This window comes from Oncorhynchus masou, chromosome 23 (assembly GCF_036934945.1).
Source record: "Oncorhynchus masou masou isolate Uvic2021 chromosome 23, UVic_Omas_1.1, whole genome shotgun sequence".
NCBI lineage: Eukaryota > Metazoa > Chordata > Actinopteri > Salmoniformes > Salmonidae > Oncorhynchus > Oncorhynchus masou.
The window spans coordinates 64,213,611-64,235,201 of record NC_088234.1 but is presented as its reverse complement, the minus strand read 5'-3'; the positions used below and the strand labels follow the sequence as shown (position 1 = coordinate 64,235,201).

General features: G+C 42.6%; 1 protein-coding gene across 5 annotated transcripts; it reads right to left on the bottom strand.

Annotated features, from left to right (window-relative positions):
* Window positions 1-116: 116 nt before the first annotated feature.
* LOC135510056 (polymeric immunoglobulin receptor-like) lies at window positions 117-20,973 on the bottom strand. 5 transcript variants are annotated; one of them, XM_064930855.1, is made up of 10 exons: window positions 20,856-20,973; window positions 9,333-9,638; window positions 4,877-5,212; window positions 4,596-4,707; window positions 4,078-4,166; window positions 3,832-3,872; window positions 3,487-3,552; window positions 1,187-1,270; window positions 872-931; window positions 117-625 (listed from the first exon to the last, which is right to left on the bottom strand). In XM_064930855.1, exons 1-10 carry the CDS (start codon window positions 20,917-20,919, stop codon window positions 602-604), a joined length of 1,182 nt encoding a protein of 393 aa, XP_064786927.1. In that variant the 5' UTR covers window positions 20,920-20,973; the 3' UTR covers window positions 117-601. The 5 variants fall into 5 exon arrangements, with proteins under 5 accessions (XP_064786927.1, XP_064786928.1, XP_064786929.1 ...); XM_064930856.1 differs by having other exon boundaries at window positions 117-622; XM_064930857.1 differs by lacking the exon at window positions 3,487-3,552.
* Window positions 20,974-21,591: the final 618 nt, after the last annotated feature.

Sequence of the window (21,591 nt, the reverse complement as noted above, 5' to 3'; positions counted from 1 at the left end):
TCATGTGACTTCTGAAGGTAATTGGTTGCACCAGATCTTATTTATTTAGGGGCTTCATAGCAAGGGGGTGAATACATATGCAGGCACCACTTCTGTTTATTTTTATTTTTTGAAATAAGTAATTTTTTAAATTTCACTTCACCAATTTGGACTATTTTGTGTATGTCCATTAAATTAAATCCCCAAATAATCCATTTAAATTACAGGTTGTAATGCAACAAAATAGGAAAAATAGCAAGGGGGGTGAATACTTTTGCATGGAACTGTACATTTTGTATTCAGCCTCATCATCATATTTATTTTGTTACACAGCTTGTACGTTAAATTTACACTCTTGATCATGATTGGTTACTGGAATTGGACATTTGACTATATATATATGAGAGAAATAAGATGAACATGTAAACAACAAGAGACAAGGTGAAAAGGTGGATGGAGACTGTCTTCAGTAGTTTATTACACTAAAGGATAGAGGTGTCTTCCTGGGGTGGGTCAAGAGGTATGACAGAAGCATATTGGAGGCAGATAGATGTTGTGACACAGGAGAAGGGAGTGTTCTGTCCTTCCAGTAAAATGAGGAGATCAAGGTCTTCTCTGTCAGTCACTGCTGTGCTGCTGCCCTCTGCTGGAGAGGAAGTGAAACATTCAGTCAAAATCAAACCACTGTAATCTTACAGACAATGGTAAAGACAAGGTCCGCTTCTCAGAAAGTGGTGATACAGGTTTAAATGCAGCAAACTAAAAAGGCTAAGAAAGATTTGTGTGGTTAACGAGTGATTTTTAGTACACATAGTAATGTGTTGTTGTCTGTATCTTTGTTGAGATATCAGCATCATCTGGTACAACAGACAGAGGAGACACCAACACTGACCTGTGTGGTCACCTGTAGAGCTAGTGAGCTGTAGACCACATTATCATCTGGGTCTGCTGACTACAGAGGAGGAATAGGTAGAGAGGTGAACAGGGACAGTTCTGTCATGATGGAGATACACTATAAAACACACCTCTCTGTGAAATTACAAGTGTAGACAGCTATAATTGTGATATGTAACATAAAGGTGATATATTAGGCCTACAGCTATAATGGTGATGTAACCATGACTATATTAACACTGAGGAAACAATCACCCACTGTTGTTTCTGATAACATAATACCAGCTGTGGAGAATCAGTAGAACAGCTTTACCTTGGTCTGTCCTTTTAGTTGGGTCTTGTGCTGGGGGATGACAGTGCTGTATGTGACATCATCATCAGCTTCAGGAAATGGATCCTGTTGGTAGAGAGACGCCCAAGTAACAAAAAGGTGTTGTTATACTGTTATAGTGTACATTTACCTATTGCTTGTTCCAAGACAGAAAGTGATAGTGGAAATACAATTGTTTTCTAAACAGATGCACATTTGCTAAGGCTATGACGTTTTATGAGTAACAGCAATAATGTTGTCTACGAGTCGAGATGCTTGTAGCCATATGTTGACCTTCTCTGCTGTCCTGAACTGATCAGGCATCGCAGTGCTGTATATCACATCATGGCGTCTCTCTGGGTTTGGCCTCTGAGAAATGGACAGCACAGAAGGTAAACACATGGCTACATGCATTGGAAGAGACCCGGAACTTCAGATTCTCAGCTCACTTCGCTCACCCTAGAGGAGGAGATCAACCATTTTCAGGCCCAGGGACATGGACTAGTCTGTGGCAACCTAAATGCCAGAACTAGACAAGAAGCCCTCAGCACGCAGGTGGAAAAAACACCTACCTGGAGGTGACAGCATTCCCTCCCCCATATGTCCCCCTAGACACAACTACGACAACATAACCAACAAAAATGGGTCACATCTCTTGCAGCTCTGTCGGACAATGGGTATGTACATAGTCAAAGGTGGTTTCGAAGGGACTCCTACAGTCGGTACACCTATAGCTCATCTCTTGGCAGTAGTGCTGAGACCCCTATCAGATCACAGCAAAATCACACTCTACTCGAACAGGGCTGAGCTCAATCATGAGGCATCAAAGCCAAAGGACCTGAATAATATTAAGAAATGCTACAGGTGGAAGGAAAGTATTGTGGAGATCTACCATAAAACAATTAGGCAAGACAAATTCAATCCCTTCTCAACAATTTCCTGGACAAAAATACACTATAGAACAAGAAGGAACAGCACGTCAGAAATCAGCTCAATGTAATTGAAGAATCCATAGACTAACCACTTAGATTTGGAAAAACCAACTAAAATTGGAAAACTCTAAACAAACAGCAACACGAAGAGTTATCAATCCAAAACGGAGATGTTTGGACAAACCACTTCTCCAATCTTTTTGGTTCTATAACAAAGAACAAACAGCAGAAACATGTACATGATCAAATACAAATCTTAGAATCAACTATTAAATACTAGCAGAACCCACTGGATTCTCCAATTACATTAAATGATCTACAGGAGAAAATACAAACCCTATAACCAAAAAGGTCCAGTGGGGTTGATGCTATCCTAAATTTAATGATAAAATATACAGAACACAATTCTATCCTGGCTATCCTTAAACTCTTTAACACCATCCTCAGCTCTGGCATATTCCCCATCATCTGGAACCAAGGACTGATCATCCCAATCCACAAAAGTGAAGACACATTTGACCCCATTAATTACCTGTCACGCCCTGACCATAGAGAGCCCTTGTGGTTCTCTATGGTGCAATAGGTCAGAGCGTGACCAGGGGGTGTTCTAGTCTTGTATTATGTTGGTGTGAGTATGGTTCCCAGTTGGAGGCAGCTGATGATCGTTGCCTCTAATTGGGGATGATACTTAGTGTGGTCCTTTTCCCACCTGCGTTTGTGGGATATTGTTTCGTTTTGGTTTAGTGCTATGTGCACTACGAACTTCACTTTCGTTTATTCTTTGTTGTTTTTTGAAGATTCACTTTAATAAATATGTGGAACTCTACTCACGCTGCACCTTGTCCCACTCATTATATATAGGACGAATGTGACATAACCGTGGGAAATGCGTCAACAGCAACCTTGGGAAAATTATCATTAACAGCAGACTCGTACATTTTCTCAGCGAAAACAATGTACTGAGCAAATGTCAAATTGGCTTTTTACCAAATTACGGTATGACAGACAACGTATTTACCCTGTACACCCTAATCGACAAACAAACAAACCAAAACAAAGACAAATTCTTCTTCAAATTCTTGTTGGTTTCAAAAAAGCTTTTAATCCATTTGTCATGAGGCCTGCTGTACAAAGTGAAGGAAAGTGGTGTTGCGTGAAAAAAAACAACGTAAAATCCATGTACAAAAAACCACACATTTCTTCTACAGGGCCGGGGGGTGAGACAGGGATGCAGCCCCACCCTCAGCTAACATATGTTTCCCCTGCCAATAAAGCCCTTTGAATTGAGAGCCACAGCTCACTGCGAAGATGGAGTGACTGGTACTAGTCCAAGATCTCCACAGACCAAAACCAGGTTTATTCAGTTTGTACCTGCTGTGCTGTTTCTCTGGTGTGGGTCACTGTGCTGTATGTAATGTCCTGCTCAGGGTCAGCAGACTGCAAAGAAATAAGTAGCAAAGAGAAACAGGACTTGTCTACTTACCACCTAAACCACAGTTTGTTTCCAATGATATGATGCAGTCAGGTGTATATTTAGTGAACTGACAGTATTCACAACATTTTTCAACATATTGAGCACTGTAAGAGATTGGGTTCAGTTAGAATATGGGACCTTTTATGTCAACTCATTGATGATCAACTGAAGAAGTAACGCTGGAGTCAAATGGCAGATTTGCAGATGGTTGAAAATAATACAATTAAAGAAGTGTATCCTACCACTGAGTTGTTAGTTGTCTGGTCCTTGGCCTTATTGTCCTCTGGAATAAAGAGAGGGAGATGTCAGTTACTTCTGAGTTTGTTATAGTACAATAATACCTCTGAATGGATTTCTTAAAGACAATTCCTCCAAGTATTTTCTGTCATTCAAGATGAATCACAGGCAAGAAATATACTGTTGGTCCAATACATTTAGTATTTTCTAAACTATTCTCCTTTTTATATTCACATAAAATGACTACTTACTAGGCCTTCTCCACATCTTCCATGTTACTAGGATACCAGCTGTCACCACCACCAACATGCCCAGAGAGATGTGTAGGACTTTCACGGACCTGATGACAACTTGAATTAATAATACAATTAAAATAGATCATTATAAATGGATTATTTGTGAAAAGGTAACAACTTGTATGATAAGTGGAACAATTATTTATCTATTCACATGTGTGGAAGTCGACCATGCAAATGAAGAGATGATATGATTATTATTGAGATTATTACTATACAAATAATGTTTTTTTTCGTGTGTGCAACTTTTCCTTGCAAATGAGTGAGAATAACACCAACATTGCTGCTACTTCTCACAAGGCAACCACAGAGATGTTCTACCCAGGAGGAAGTGGTAACAGTCTCTATATGCATTTAGGGAGGGTGTTTGGTTAGCATTAACTGTTGTAGTGTATGATGGAATTGTAATGTTTCTCTGAGTTCATATTATCTAACAACATGTGGGATAAAACATCTGAAGGAGTGATAATAACCTCTGGTGGACTTCCTCCATGTTCCCCTCAGCTCCTTGACTTGTGTTGTCAGTCTGAACAGGCTCAGCAGTTGGAGAGGCAGAGGGTTGTGGAGGGGTTGGATCTTGGGTTGCTGTGAGGTAAAACAACAATATCATCAATGAAGTTAATGGTAAACCAGATAGTCAGGTTGTATTGCAACATCACATTCATAGTTCATATTACAATTAGTTCCAGATGATACCAGTGGATAAAACAAAGTGAATCATATTGATCATAAAGTATGTGATTGATCTACTAACTTGAGGTCATCTTAGAGGTTCTCTGTGTTGCAGTTTGTTGACTGACAGTGATGTGAACAGGCATCTCTCGTTCTCCAACTCTACACCAATACCAGTCAGTGTTCTCCATCTTCAGTCCACTCATAGTCACTGTTAAGACTGTTTTGATGTTGGCATCACTAGTCCGCGTTAATGTCACTGATGTTCCATTTAAAGTCCCAGAATTCCCACTCACACAATCACCACCCATCCTGCACCACTTCATATCTCCAGAGTTACTATAGTAACAACAGACAGTGACACTCCCTCCTTCTACTCCAGTCACTTCCTGTTGTTCCACATAGAGTTCTGGAGTACCTGAACACAGGTAAAAAACAAGAATTCAGAGGAGAAAAAGTGCTTTTACAACAGGCTCTTTACAAATTCCTTCAAGCTGCATTCTGGGATTGATACATTTTTGTCTTTTAAATTCATAATAATGATATATAGCCATTGATTCTTGAAGAATGTAACTTTCCTCACAAGCTTAGTTGTGTTACTCCATCATGACCCCAAATATACTCAGCGAATAATGAAACGTCCCCCCACGGTTGTTAGGTTCTTATTTTTCAGAGAAAATAACTCAAGGACACTAAAGAAGCTTTTACCAAGTTTAATTCTTCCCAAAAGGTTCTGTATAGCTGTAATTCAGACAACTCAAAATTTCTTCCAGACAGATATATACAATGCTCAAAAAAATAAAGGGAACACTTAAACAACACAATGTAACTCCAAGTCAATCACACTTCTGTGAAATCAAACTGTCCACTTAGGAAGCAACACTGATTGACAATAAATGTCACATGCTGTTGTGCAAATGGAATAGACAACAGGTGGAAATTATAGGCAATTAGCAAGACACCCCCAATAAAGGAGTGGTTCTGCAGATGGTGACCACAGACCACTTCTCAGTTCCTATGCTTCCTGGCTGATGTTTTGATCACTTTTGAATGCTGGCGGTGCTTTCAAGCTAGTGGTAGCATGAGACGGAGTCTACAACCCACACAAGTGGCTCAGGTAGTGCAGCTCATCCAGGATGGCAGATCAATGCGAGCTTTGGCAAGAAGGTTTGCTGTGTCTGTCAGCGTAATGTCCAGAGCATTGAGGCACTACCAGGAGACGTGGAGGAGGCCGTAGGAGGGCAACAACCCAGCAGCAGGACCGCTACCTCCGCCTTTGTGCAAGGAGGAGCAGGAGGCGCACTGCCAGAGCCCTGCAAAATTACCTCCAGCAGGCCACAAATGTGCATGTGTCTGCTCAAACGATCAGAAACAGACTCCATGAGGATGGTATGAGGGCCCGACGTCCACAGGTGGGGGTTGTACGTACAGCCCAACACCGTGCACAATGTTTTTCATTTGTCAGAGAACACCAAGATTGGCAAATTCGCCACTGGCGCCCTGTGCTCTTCACAGATGAAAGCAGGTTCACACTGAGCACATGTGACAGTCGTGACAGTCTGGAGATGCCGTGGAGAACGTTCTGCTGCCTGCAACATCCTCCAGCATGACCAGATTGGCGGTGGGTCAGTCATGGTGTGGGGTGGCATTTCTTTGGGGGGCCGCACAGCCCTCCATGTGCTCGCCAGAGGTAGCCTGACTGCCATTAGGTACCGAGAGGAGATCCTCAGACCCCTTGTGAGACAATATGCTGGTGCGGTTGGCCCTGGGTTCCTCCTAATGCAAGACTATACTAGACCTCATGTGGCTGGAGTGTGTCAGCAGTTCCTGCAAGAGGAAGGCGTTGATGCTATGGACTGGCCCGCCCGTTCCCCAGACCTGAATCCAATTGAGCACATCGGGGACATCATGTCTCGCTCCATCCACCAACGCCACGTTGCACCACAGACTGTCCAGGACTTGGCGGATGCTTTAGTCCAGGTCTGGGAGGAGATCCCTCAGGAGACCATCCGTCACCTCATCAGGAGCATGCCCAGGCATTGTAGGGAGGTCATACAGGCATGTGGAGGCCACACACACTACTGTGCCTCATTTTGACTTGTTTTAAGGACATTACATCAAAGTTGGATCAGCCAGTAGTGTGGTTTTCCACTTTAATTTTGAGTGTGACTCCAAATCCAGACCTCCATGGCGTTGATTAATTTGATTTCGTATTCCATAAATGCTATGCATACACTGCATTTTATTTTTTATTAAATGTGTATGTATGTTTCCATTTTATTTCGTTAATATTAAATAGCTTATATATTAACAAAATAAAATGGCAAATAGCCTATGTTGTAAATTATTTTATTTATTTTTTTATTTTCAGTGAATAGTTATGTGTCTTTATCATCACGGTGAAACTGCTTTGGGTGCGACAATGTGCTGTTTAGTGAACACACTGTATTTAATTTTTTGGGGACTTAAAGCTCAAATTTGTGGACCAGAAATGGATAGAAGAATAATATTAATATAACTCTGTTGCACTCGACTATGTTCTTGCCTAGTAGTTGACCTGTACTGTATTGTACTCTTCCCCTGCAATTCTCTGAATAAAAATGTCAATTTCAAGGTGACGCAATGCCTGGTTGTACTGCGTTTCTGTCTAAATGTATAGTGTCTAGAGCCATGACATCATAATGAGGGTAATAAGAGGTGCATTAATTTGGGTGGGACTGTGTAGGACCTCACTGAAAGACCAGGCCCCAGGCCCACGGCATGCCACTGCAATTAATGAACGTCCACCTGTGGAACGGTCATTAAGACACTAACAGCTTGTGGCGAAATCCTGCATGGAGCCTTCACCGTGCACTGATACTTTAAGAGCCCCTCAGCAGTAAGGAAGGAGGAAATAAAGACAGCTATGGCAGCTCTTTGGGGAGGAGCTCTTGGGTGGAGCGACAGTTTGAATGTGTGTGCGGTGCTGCAGAAGTTTTGTTTGTTTTCAGCGTGTGTAGTTTATAAAGTATTTAACTCAATCATCGGTATGATCGCTCTAGGTCGTGGTGGTTCTCGTTTGGGACCGCGTCCGTTATGGATGGCATGGATTAGTAGCAACATTGTTGCTTGGATAGGTCGAACAGTGTTCCGTGACTCTCTGTTAAGCTGGAGAAGGCTGTTTGCGGTTTTCCGGTAGGGCTGAAAGTGCTGGGGGTCCAGGAGGGAGAGAAACATACATTTTTCTTGGTCTTGAAACCTGTTTCGTATCTGGCAAAAAATGTTGTCCAGAATATTGCTGTGGAGTTGTTAGTAGTAGTATGTGCGAGGGTCTCCTTGTGCTGGGCCTCTGCGTGCGCTGGGTGAACTTGAGATGCGCGCTGTGTCATGTAGATTTGACTGAACCTGCGCCTCTCTCGCTCAATTGTAATAATAGGCATTCCCAGCAGTACAGTTTGCAGTGCTTCTCGGAGCCTGTGAGCCATTGATAGCACTTGTAGTTGGAACTTTGAAAGTGCCGAACGAACCCCTTTCCCGCCTGTGACAGGCTTTGTAGCGTTGGCGTCGGGCGACCTCTCCTTACAATGTTTAACTTTTCTTGAAAAGTTTGTCTTGAGAATGGTGTTATAATTATATCCTCGACCAAATTGATATCTTCTCCTCCTTCCACCATTGTGGTTTGAAAAAACAGCTTAGTAGTACGCAAATTAATTTGTTTATCAAATTCAGTTTCCTTGTTGTGAGGTTCTGCATAGACCTGCCCATAGGACCTGCCTCTCAATATTGGTAATCCAATCAAAAGACGTGCACGCACTACGCCTGCTAGCTGGCTCCTGTGTTACACTGGAGTCAGCCAGCAGGCTTACAATAGCCAACTCTTAAGCTGATTGGTTGACACTAAATTTTAATTTCCATTCACTTTAAGCTACAAGCACGCACTGTTGATTCTGAAGGCCTGAGGGCAGATTTTAGACCCCTGGCAACACATGATGGCTGAATATAATTGGATAAAAGATCTAACATAAAGACCAGCCCTCCAAATCTCAACCTGGGTCTGGAAGCAGTGCAACCAAGAGGAAAGCTATGAAATGAAGAGTATAACTCTTACTCTGGGGAATAATTTAATTTGTGGGAAAATATATTTTAAAAATATATATATTCTGAGGATGTTTAGGCCAGCAGAGAAGGCCTTGCTGGCCCTGACGGCCCACCACTGATTAATTGCTTATGGTTCATTGAACAAGAATGGGAAACGGTGTTTAAACCCTTTACATTGAAGATCTGTGAAGTTATTTGAATTTGAACTAATTATCTTTGAAAGACGGGGTCCTGAAAAAGGGATGTTTCTTTTTTTGCTGAGTTTATAATCTTGTTTTACCTACATGTACAGTATAGATCTGTCTATGATTTTCAGAGTGGTTACACATTGTTTTAATAAGTTATTTATAATTGGATCATTATTTTGTATTTGACATTGCAGGATTACAGGACACTCCATAGGACATTGCTGAGCACTATTCATTCTACTTTACTAGATACAAGCAGTGAAGGGATCTTACCTGGAGTGACAGATAGGTAGAACCATTGTATCATGATATCTGTTCCTCCATTGATCTCCACAACACACCTGTAATTCCCATAGTCCCATGACGTCAGGTCAGTCATGGTCACGGTGAAGATTCTCTTGTTGATGTCATCAGAGATTGAGGTCTTACCACTGCTCTTAGGATGGTCAGTACGTACTACATACGAACATACATCCCAACCTAATCCTTGACACCAGTACTTCATGTGGTTTATGTAATACTGATCATAGTGACATGGGAAGGTGATGGAGCCTCCTGTCTGCACAGACACATGCCTCACTGTGGACACATCAACACAAAACACATTTAGGTTGGAATGCAATCACTTTATTTCTGCACTATAAAACAACTTGTGTATGATTAAGATTGATAACACTGTTTACAGCCCTTTATTGACACATCCCACATGAAACAATTATACAGTCTAAGTTGAATTTACTGTAATATTCACTATAGTGTTTTGCGGATTGATGACTGTAGTATATTGTAGTGACATCTGCCGACTATGCAAGCTACTGTTTAATGAGGGGAACACCTCAACCACAACACACAGGTTTGTGACAGGCTACCTATTGAGTTGGGTCAACAGAGGATTCGTTTTTTTGTTTGATACAGATAATACACATTAACAAGAGTACACCAAATTGACTTATTAGCTTTATGAAATACAACAGTGCTTTCACAGAGATTCAGCTGACCAAGCAAACAAGATGACCAAAAACTGTGACAAACAATACTGTACTTCTGATGGTAGAAAATAATAAACGGGTAACCACAGTATTTGCAGGGGTGTAAAGTACTTAAGTAAAAATACTTTAAAGTACTAGTTAAGTATTTTGGGGGGTTATCTGTACTTTACTATTCATGTTTTGGACAACTTTTAATATTACTTCACAACATTTCTAAAGAAAATAATGTACTTTCTGCTCTATAAATTTTCCCTGACACCAAAAAGTACTTGTTGCATTTTGAATGCTTAGCAGGAAAATATTCAAATTCATGCACTTGATCATCCCTACGGCCTCTGACCAGGTAGACTCACTAAACACACATGCTTCGTTCGTAAATTATGTCTGAGTGTTGGAGTATGCCCCTGGCTATCTGTAAATTAAAAAAAAACAAGAACATGGTGCTGTCTGGTTTGCTTAATTTAAGGAATTTGAAATTATTTATACTTTTACTGTTGATACTTAAAGTGGAATATCACTCAAAAATGAACTTTGGTATTTTTTTCATTAGTTTACTGTTGATACAGTCCCAAAATGTTTTGTAAGTCAGCAGGGGTAGACTGAAACAATAATTCAGGCTGGGAATTTGACTCTATCCCATGCCATCCTGTTCACGCAAACCACCAGACAACTAATTTTGTAGGGTAACCCTATTTGTTGTTGTAATGGGTACCAAACTAGGTATATATTTGGCCACTATGTTCATCTGGGAAGAAATGTATCCACATTACAAAATACAAACATTTGGGACTGACTAACAAGTAGCCTATCTGAACACTGAGTTTTCAAGGTATGCTATGCACCCTCAAAAACTCACTAGGAATACACCAATCATAGCACATACAAATGTACAAGGCTAGACACACAAAACAATTAGCCTACACTTTTTAAAAAGAGAATTAGATACACAGAGTTAGCTCAAATGTTCAAGTGATTATCTTTATATTCAAGCATCAAGCATATCAAAAGTATCAAAAAACTTCACACACACATTCACTGAACGTGAACATAAGCTACAACAATGTAAGTAAGTATAATACAAAAGTCGAAAAAGCACAACTCTACAAAACAATGTAAATTACAATGTTCACTCACTGATGTCCATAAAGCAAACAGGACAAAAATAAACACATCTACACACTGAGTCAATGAAATTGAACATTGGCTGCATAACTGCAAGTATAATACGAATGTCCAAAAAACATGCCTCTGTACAAAAGCTTTAACTTACATTTACATTTACATTTAAGTCATTTAGCAGACGCTCTTATCCAGGGCGACTTACAAATTGGTGAATTCACCTTCTGACATCCAGTGGAACAGCCACTTTACAATAGTGCATCTAAATCATTAAGGGGGGGTGGTGAGAAGGATTACTTATCCTATCCTAGGTATTCCTTGAAGAGGTGGGGTTTCAGGTGTCTCCGGAAGGTGGTGATTGACTCCGCTGTCCTGGCGTCGTGAGGGAGTTTGTTCCACCATTGGGGGGCCAGAGCAGCGAACAGTTTTGACTGGGCTGAGCGGGAACTGTACTTCCTCAATGGTAGGGAGGCGAGCAGGCCAGAGGTGGATGAACGCAGTGCCCTTGCTTGGGTGTAGGGCCTGATCAGAGCCTGGAGGTACTGCGGTGCCGTTCCCCTCACAGCTCCGTAGGCAAGCACCATGGTCTTGTAGCGGATGCGAGCTTCAACTGGAAGCCAGTGGAGAGAGCGGAGGAGCGGGGTGACGTGAGAGAACTTGGGAAGGTTGAACACCAGACGGGCTGCGGCGTTCTGGATGAGTTGTAGGGGTTTAATGGCACAGGCAGGGAGCCCAGCCAACAGCGAGTTGCAGTAATCCAGACGGGAGATGACAAGTGCCTGGATTAGGACCTGCGCCGCTTCCTGTGTGAGGCAGGGTCGTACTCTGCGGATGTTGTAGAGCATGAACCTACAGGAACGGGCCACCGCCATGATGTTGGTTGAGAACGACAGGGTGTTGTCCAGGATCACGCCAAGGTTCTTAGCGCTCTGGGAGGAGGACACAATGGAGTTGTCAACCGTGATGGCGAGATCATGGAACGGGCAGTCCTTCCCCGGGAGGAAGAGCAGCTCCGTCTTGCCGAGGTTCAGCTTGAGGTGGTGATCCGTCATCCACACTGATATGTCTGCCAGACATGCAGAGATGCGATTCGCCACCTGGTCATCAGAAGGGGGAAAGGAGAAGATTAATTGTGTGTCGTCTGCATAGCAATGATAGGAGAGACCATGTGAGGTTATGACAGAGCCAAGTGACTTGGTGTATAGCGAGAATAGGAGAGGGCCTAGAACAGAGCCCTGGGGGACACCAGTGGTGAGAGCGCGTGGCGAGGAGACAGATTCTCGCCACGCCACCTGGTAGGAGCGACCTGTCAGGTAGGACGCAATCCAAGCGTGGGCCGCGCCGGAGATGCCCAACTCGGAGAGGGTGGAGAGGAGGATCTGATGGTTCACAGTATCGAAGGCAGCCGATAGGTCTAGAAGGATGAGAGCAGAGGAGAGAGAGTTAGCTTTAGCAGTGCGGAGCGCCTCCGTGATGCAGAGAAGAGCAGTCTCAGTTGAATGACTAGTCTTGAAACCTGACTGATTTGGATCAAGAAGGTCATTCTGAGAGAGATAGCGGGAGAGCTGGCCAAGGACGGCACGTTCAAGAGTTTTGGAGAGAAAAGAAAGAAGGGATACTGGTCTGTAGTTGTTGACATCGGAGGGATCGAGTGTAGGTTTCTTCAGAAGGGGTGCAACTCTCGCTCTCTTGAAGACGGAAGGGACGTAGCCAGCGGTCAGGGATGAGTTGATGAGCGAGGTGAGGTAAGGGAGAAGGTCCCCGGAAATGGTCTGGAGGAGAGAGGAGGGGATAGGGTCGAGCGGGCAGGTTGTTGGGCGGCCGGCCGTCACAAGAAGCGAGATTTCATCTGGAGAGAGAGGGGAGAAAGAGGTCAGAGCACAGGGTAGGGCAGTGTGAGCAGAACCAGCGGTGTCGTTTGACTTAGCAAACGAGGATCGGATGTCGTCGACCTTCTTTTCAAAATGGTTGACGAAGTCATCTGCAGAGAGGGAGGAGGGGGGGAGGGGGGAGGATTCAGGAGGGAGGAGAAGGTGGCAAAGAGCTTCCTAGGGTTAGAGGCAGATGCTTGGAATTTAGAGTGGTAGAAAGTGGCTTTAGCAGCAGAGACAGAGGAGGAAAATGTAGAGAGGAGGGAGTGAAAGGATGCCAGGTCCGCAGGGAGGCGAGTTTTCCTCCATTTCCGCTCGGCTGCCCGGAGCTCTGTTCTGTGAGCTCGCAATGAGTCATCGAGCCACGGAGCGGGAGGGGAGGACCGAGCCGGCCTGGAGGATAGGGGACATAGAGAGTCAAAGGATGCAGAAAGGGAAGAGAGGAGGGTTGAGGAGGCAGAGTCAGGAGAAAGGTTGGAGAAGGTATGAGCAGAGGGAAGAGATGAAAGGATGGAAGAGGAAAGAGTAGCGGGGGAGAGAGAGCGAAGGTTGGGACGGCGCGATACCATCCGAGTAGGGGCAGTGTGGGAAGTGTTGGATGAGAGCGAGAGGGAAAAGGATACAAGGTAGTGGTCGGAGACTTGGAGGGGAATTGCAGTGAGGTTAGTGGAAGAACAGCATCTAGTAAAGATGAGGTCGAGCGTATTGCCTGCCTTGTGAGTAGGGGGGGAAGGTGAGAGGGTGAGGTCAAAAGAGCAAAACAGCAAATGTTGTTTCACCCTTGTCAGCCTGTTAAGGAAGAGTCATTGCATAGCTACTTCAGAGTAACCAGAAAGTAATTACCACTAGTAAACCAGTAGGCAGCGCAGTAACTCCCTGCTCTCTGCCATCTTGTCAATGATGTCATCTTTGTCAAGTTCCAAAATAATCTCCTTCTCTGTTGCATTCAAAAGGAATGCTTCAAGGTTCTCTTGAGTGAGAGAGGTTCTTTAGCGGTTCTTCACGAATTTCAGGGTGGAGAAGGTCCTCTCACAAGCCACTTGAGTGACGGATAGGGTGAGGCGGAACTTGTAGCCCAGACCCCATGATGTGATACGCATCCGTGAGCAGATTGTACTGAGACAGGAGCAGCATATCGGGCAGTTTTTACATGTGGAACAACTTCTGCTCACCAACTCCACACTTTCATCAGGATCCTCAAAGCCTTCCCGTGAGTCATCACTGGCGGCGGCCCTGGTGTTGTACACCGCCAATGCTGACTGTTTCAGTCTTTTCCACTGTTGTGCAAGGCTGATCAGTTCAACCTGCAATGCCTCAACAGTGGCATGTTCATCAAATTCCAGTAAGCATTTGCTGAGCTCCTTCATGACTGTCTTTGGAAGGCCCTTGACCCACTCAACAAAGTTGTCTGCTGCCCTCTTCACACCCTCAAAGTCTCAAGGCACACCGTCAACGAGTGCTGTGCTGTTACGATATCCATGCCACTTGTTTGCAAGTATTTAGAGAGAGGGGACGTCTTCTCAAAAATGCTGAGAAAAATCTCAGTTGTAGGTATGGTTTCATACTTTAGGAGAGCATCCTTGTACCCTTGGGCCTTGCTTCGGGTGGCAGGTTTTATGGTCACATCCTTTTCAATTCTTTCCATAGTGATGACCACATGCGTGTAAATTGCACCGTCAGGCTTTGCAAAGCTTCCAAATACTTCCCTCAAGGCCTCGTCTTTGGCCCACCAGCGTGTTTCACCAATTACATCAAGCCGTCTGGGTCTCCTGTCCTCACTGGTTTCCTGTCATAGCTTCATGCGCTCTTAGGAATCTCGAACGAACACTGCAATGTTATTCAGTAGTGAGAAAAGGGATTCACTTGCCACAACAACCCCAGTGGTGTCAGTTAGCACAAGGTTGAGGACATGTGAGTACACCATATGTGTACTTGGTTAGGAGACTCTCCTGTGAGCAATGCAGAGAAGCCCCTGTATTGTCCCTGCATATTACCTGCTCCGTCTGTTGCATTACCAACACATTACCAACACAACACGTTTGATATCTATGTCCATCTTTTCAAGGGTCTGTTTCACAAGGTCCACAAAGTACTGTCCAGTTGATGACTCACAGTCAATGACCTCAATGAGTCTCTCGTGGACAAGATCAGTGACATATCACAGAACTACTGCACACTGGTCTTTGGATGTCAAATCCTGTGTTGTGTCCATTTGTATTGAGAACATCCCTGCCATTCTCACTTCAACAGCAACTGTCTGCTAAATCAACATTCTGATGACTTCAATTACTTTATTTGCTATTGTTTTGGACATCATAGTTACCAAGGATCCTTTACTTCCCATCTGCTTCTTGCTCTTCTCAATGCAATCACTAACATGCTCTTATAGGAAGAGCTTAGCAACAAAATGAGCTCAAGAATCTTGCCGTGAGCGATGGCCATGGTTTCCAAGTTATATGCAGCTTTGTGTCTGTGTCCTCTGTAGCTAAGCCCACATTTACCAATAACTTTAACTACATGTACATCTACATCAATCACACGTTCCATGACCTGCTTCCTCTTTCTGACCTGGTCTCGTTGAACTGACATTTGCTTATCACCCAAAAGGGTTCAGATGTCTGCTTTGCTGGCTCTGTGGAAAAACACTACACTTTCTCTATGGGTCTTGCTTCTCTCATGTTCCTGTACTCTCTGATAGCATTGTTTCCAGGCCTGCATGCCTCCTTTGACAAATGCACTCACTGGCTGAATGTGTTGCAAATGCCAGACATACTGAGCAGAATAAGGAAAGAGTTACTTCATTGTAGGTCAGACATTTTCTGTTTATGCCATCTTTGGAGTGGAATACATTGGGAATGACTCTGAGGGGTTTGTTTTGGGTGGTACTGAAAAAATAAGTCCAAATAAGTCCAAATCCTTGGACTGAGGACAGGCAAAATAATCAAATGGATTTTCAGTGCTTTCACTGTCCCTTTCTTTTTCCCTGTACTGGGCTCTGAACCTCTCTCTCTTTCTCTCTGCACAACCTAAACTTAAACTTGTATTACTTGTGCGGTCATCGATTGTATGCCCCCTGATTACAGTCCTACTGATAATCTCATAAATTATAATCTCATAAATTACTGCGCTCTAACGCGCTAACGAAACTGAGGTTTTTGGACGGCGCAAGCAAGTGGCACTATGAAGACCAAGGAGCTCTCCAAACAGGTCAAGGACAAAGTTGTGGAGAAGTACAGATAAATAATGGATTTAATGTGGCTCTGATCTTCTCTCAGCTGGATAGCGCCCAGCATGCTCTGCTCCACTTCACCGGTGAGCGGAGGTACAGCTCTGATATGATGAACTAATATTACTGATATGATTAACTACAAATACTTCAAAGTATTTTGTACAGTCACAACTTTGTCTTACTACTTGTGGTAACGTTAGCCATTACATGCCTCATTAGCTATCAAAGTAAACATTCAGAACGTTAATTTAGTGCCAAGTAATTAGCTAGCATCCCGATACATCAAGATGCTGAGATATTAAATGTCTGATCTCCACACAGCCTGATTCATATACAGTGCATTTTATACAGTTGGACTAGACTATTATGACATGTTATATCACAAAAAGGAGCAGAGCTCAACTTTCTACGTACTGTCTTCGCCTATATGCAAATAAGCCATTTGCCACACGGGCCGGCCATAATTCAGTTTGAACTGTGTATTTACAGGCAGTAGCAACAGCGTGACTTTAGATCATTAGAACGCATTGGCCAAAAGCCACAAAATACACCTGAATGAATTTCTGGAAATATGTAAATACCACGGGAGTCCTCATACTTTGGGGAACTTCACTGTCCTATTGATCAAACAACTGTGAAAAAGTAGGCCCTCTCGCCCTCAGTTGCCTACGCACATCAACAACAACAAGATCGACAACTAACGCTAGCCGGAGTGAGATGAGAAAAAATCTAATGAGGGAACATTAGATAAACCTTCTAGCTTTTTCAGCTAGTTGGCCGTCAAAAACGCACTGATAAACAATGGGGAATAGTAGCCTGCTACTGCAGCTTGCCTGCCAATGCAGGCTTCTCCCACCCCACATTTGGACAAAATTGGAACTCGCCTGCCTGTCCGCCTATTTGATCGATGCCAAATGTATTTGATAGAATATCTCTTAGTTGTCGATCTGTGGATAACAGTCGTTCATGTTCAGCCTAGCTAGCTAGTTAGCAAAGTGATTCACATTTCTTGCTAGCTAACCAAATGACACTAGTATGTCTAGCTGTAGCCACCGAAAAGCGATGAAGGGGAAAAGTCGGTCACTCACTCACTCACACCTCCAATTAATAACATGAAATCCATCCAGCAGCTAGCTAGCTAACGTTAGGCTCCGTGTTTTTAGCTTGCTAAATAAATATCTACATAAATAGATACCCTAGCCTTTTAGCCACATTATGGCTAACTTGTGATTATTTCCCTTGTTAGTTTGATTGTATTGACAAATATTGAGTCATTGAAACTGAAAGAGTGCATCCTGGCCAAAAGAGCACTCTTCCTTGGCTAAATGGAGAAATCTGGAAACTGATGAAAGAATGAGATCGTGCTCTAAAAACATCCCTAAAGTCCAAATTAGAGCAGGACAGACATAGGTTTACTATGTTGAGAAATAAGGTGATGAAGGAAATCAGACAGGCCAAGGCAAACCTTTTCATTAACATAATTGGTGAAGCAAAGGGAAATTCTAAATTGATCTGGGAGAATCTAAAAAAGTTAACAGGGAAAGACCATAGTAACACTGCAAAAAGACTAAGAATCAATGTGAATGACAATCTAACAAAGGATGCAGTCGAAATAGCAATAGTCCGGGGGTGTTTCCAAGGGTCTAGAAGTCGGCCATAATAACGGCCATCTTTAAATTGGGTGACCCTGCTGACGTGAGTAACTTCAGGTCCATTTGTATACTACCTGTGGTGTCGAAGGTTGTTGAAAAGTGCGTAGCAGAACAACTGATTGCCCACCTAAACATCAGCCCATTCACATTACACTCCATGCAGTTCGGCTTCAGAGGAAAACACTCCACAGAAACGACCAACTGCTATCTTCTGGAAAATGTGAAGTCCAAGATGGACAAAGGGGGCATTGTTGGGGCTGTGTTTCTGGACCTAGAAGGCCTTTGATACTATTAACCATGAGGTTCTCATCACAAAACTGTCGAAGTTCAACTTTTCCCCCAATGACTTGAGATGGAAATCATACCTTGAAGGCAAAACTCAGCATGTCAGAGTGAGCAATGAGCTGTCGCCCACTCTTAGCTATGATGTGGGCGTGCCCCAAGGGTCAATATTGGGGCCCCTCCTGTTCAGCCTATACATTAATGATCTGCCCACCGTCTGTACTGGGTCTGAAGTTCAAATGTATGCAGATGATACAGTGATATATGTGCATGCAAAGAGCAAACAACAAGCTGCACAAGAACTCACTACTGTAATGGTCCAGGTAACAAAATGGCTCAGTGACTCATGTTTGCATAGCAATGTGAACAAAAAACGTCTGCATATTCTTCACAAAGAGGGCAACTGATGCTACTGAGCCAGATGCCTATGTATCAGAGGAGAAGCTCCAGGTGGTATCTGATTTTAAGTACATTGGCATCATACTTGATTTCAACCTCTCTTTTAAAAGCAGGTGAAAAGGGTAACTCAAATAACCAAGTTCAACCTAGCTAATTTCTGATTTATACGAAATTGTTTGACTACAGAGGTAGCAAAACTGTACTTCAAATCTATGGTAATCCCCCACTTAACACACTGCTTGACTAGTTGGGCTCAAGCTTGCTGTACAACATTAAAACCCATTCAGTCTGTCTACAAACAGGCTCTCAAAGTGCTTGATAGGAAGCCCAATAGCCATCATCACTGTTACATCCACAGAAAGCATGAACTCCTTAATTGGAAAAATCTTGTGCAATACACCGACGCATGTCTTATATTCAAGATCCTAAATGGCCTGGCTCCCCCTCTACTCAGTAATTTTGTTAAACAGAAAACCCAAACATATGGCAGCTGATCCACAAGGTCTGCGATTAGAGGTGACCAAGTATATAGTTCACTTACGGAAAAGCATCAGCAATCAGACTTTAGTTGTGTATTGTTGCTTTCTATGTCGTCTGTTGTCTGTAGCTTGTGAGGTGTGGAAACACTTTGTTGTTTTTATGGATTTTGTCTTGTTGCTTTTTGTGCTATGTTTCTCTGTCTACATGCTATGTCTTGCTTGTCCTATGCTGCTCTGCGTGTGCTCACTGTTCATTGATTGTCTGTATTGTTATTGTAATTGTTTTTAATAACCTGTCCAGGGACTGTTTTTGAAAATTAGCCGGCTGGCTAAAACCGACACTTTTACTGAAACGTTGATTAATGTGTCCCTGTAAAGTGAATACTACAGTCATGCCTCAAAAAACAATACATTGAATACAATACTTTAAATCAATCAAATCAAATTGTATTTGTCACATGCACAGGGTTAGCAGATGTTAATGAGAGTGTAGCGAAATGCTTGTGCTTCTAGTTCCGATAGTGCAGTAATATTTAACAAGTAATCTAACAATTCCCCAACAACAACCTAATGCCTAATTTCTTCAGCCTCCTGAGGTTGAAGAGGTGCGGGTGGACCACGTCTGTGTGGGTGGACCATGTCTGTGATGTGTATGCCTAGGAACTTAAAACTTTCCACCTTCTCAACTGCTGTCCCTTCGATGTGGATAGGGGGGTGCTCCTTCTGCTGTTTCCTGAAGTCCACAATCACTACAGCCATGTCAGCAAAAACACTACAGTGAATACTATAGTATACCAGTCATGCCCCCAAGAACACTGCAGTGAATACTACAGTAAAGTCAGCAAAAACACAACATTGAATACTATTGTATACTACAGTCATGTCTGCAAAAACACTAGTCCGCAAGACTATAGTATATAACTATAGTAATACTACAGTATTTATACCATAGTATACTTTAGTATTTTTTCATGTGGGTAAGCTGTAAATGTGTAATATATTTGTAGGTTTGAACTAGGATCACAATGGAAATAAATGTACAACTTATTTTGTGTTATTCTCAACACATTTCTAAATACATTGTATCCACATTTGTGTTTGTTTTGTTTTTTAAGTAGTCAGATAAAATCCATCAGTCAAGGGATACTAAAGTGTTGAGTATAGTATTCTACAGTATACTGCAACATTCTACAGTAAGCGTTACATGATCAAGTCGGAACCTCGGTGGAAATCCCCGGCATGAGCTCACCAAGGACAGCACGTTCAAATCGAAACAGCAGTAAAACTAGCTAGCAGTCCAATCCATCTAAAAAAAATCTAAAATAAGTACTACGTGATTGAGGACTACTAGAAGAAGAATAGAATAGAATTCTCTCCAGTATACGACAAAAGTATATTGTAAGCACTACACGATCGAAAGGGATACTACAATCTATCATATAGTATTATCCAGTATACTACAATCAATGTATACTACAGTATTCTGGGGTGGCCTAGTTTTTAGAGCGTTGGACTAGTAACTGGAAGGTTGCAAGTTCAAACCCCCGAGCTGACAAGGTGCAAATCTGTCATTCTGCCCCTGAACAGGCACTTAACCCACTGTTCCTAGGCTGTCATTGAAAATAAGAATTTGTTCTTAACTGACTTGCCTAGTTAAATAAAGGTAAAATAAATAGATACTACAGTGTGGTCTAGAATACTACTGATTACTATAGAATTCTATAGTAAGTAATACAGTAAACTGTAGTATTGTTGTTTTTAGGAGATTACACATACCTGCTGAGAGTCTGGGGAAGATGAGGAAGAGGAGGAGGATGAGGCGTGCGAGATGGGGAGCCATGTGAGGGTTTGACTCTGTGTGTGTGTGTGAGAGACAGGTATCTATGTACTGATGTGTGTGCCAAGAAAAAAAGTCAACAGCGAAAATGACTATTTCCTTATGTTCACAGACCTCACTGTCTGTAACTCTCTTCCTGCTTCTGTTTGTCTGTACATTCCTCCCTCAGTGGCAGACAACAACTATTGCATCATATGGACTAATTTAACCTCATAATCATAGTCACTAAAATATATTTCAGCTTTCTCTAAGGCCTTTTTGGGACCAATTTTCACTACTATCCTGTTGTCCTCTGATGGAAAACAGGCCATTAATGATACAAATATTGGATGCAGGGACATGATGCACCACATGTTCAATGGCCAAATTCAATATTTCTGAAGAAGGCCATTAAAGGCTCAAATGTCAGTCTTTTAAAACTAGTAATGTTTAATAGTGAGCTAGCATTGCACCTTTTTATTTCCAAATTCAGTATTTCAGAATTAATTCTGTATAAAAAAAACTCTCATACATTTGTTATCAAAGAAATTGATAGAATTGAGATGTGCTGCAGAGGTGGAGTGATGGGAACTAGACCAAGACCTCCATAGATTCTCACGTTAAACCAGGTTCATAGTTCAGGGTCCTCCAGACCACAACCCAGTCTGATGTGGTTTTACGTTCAACATGAACGCT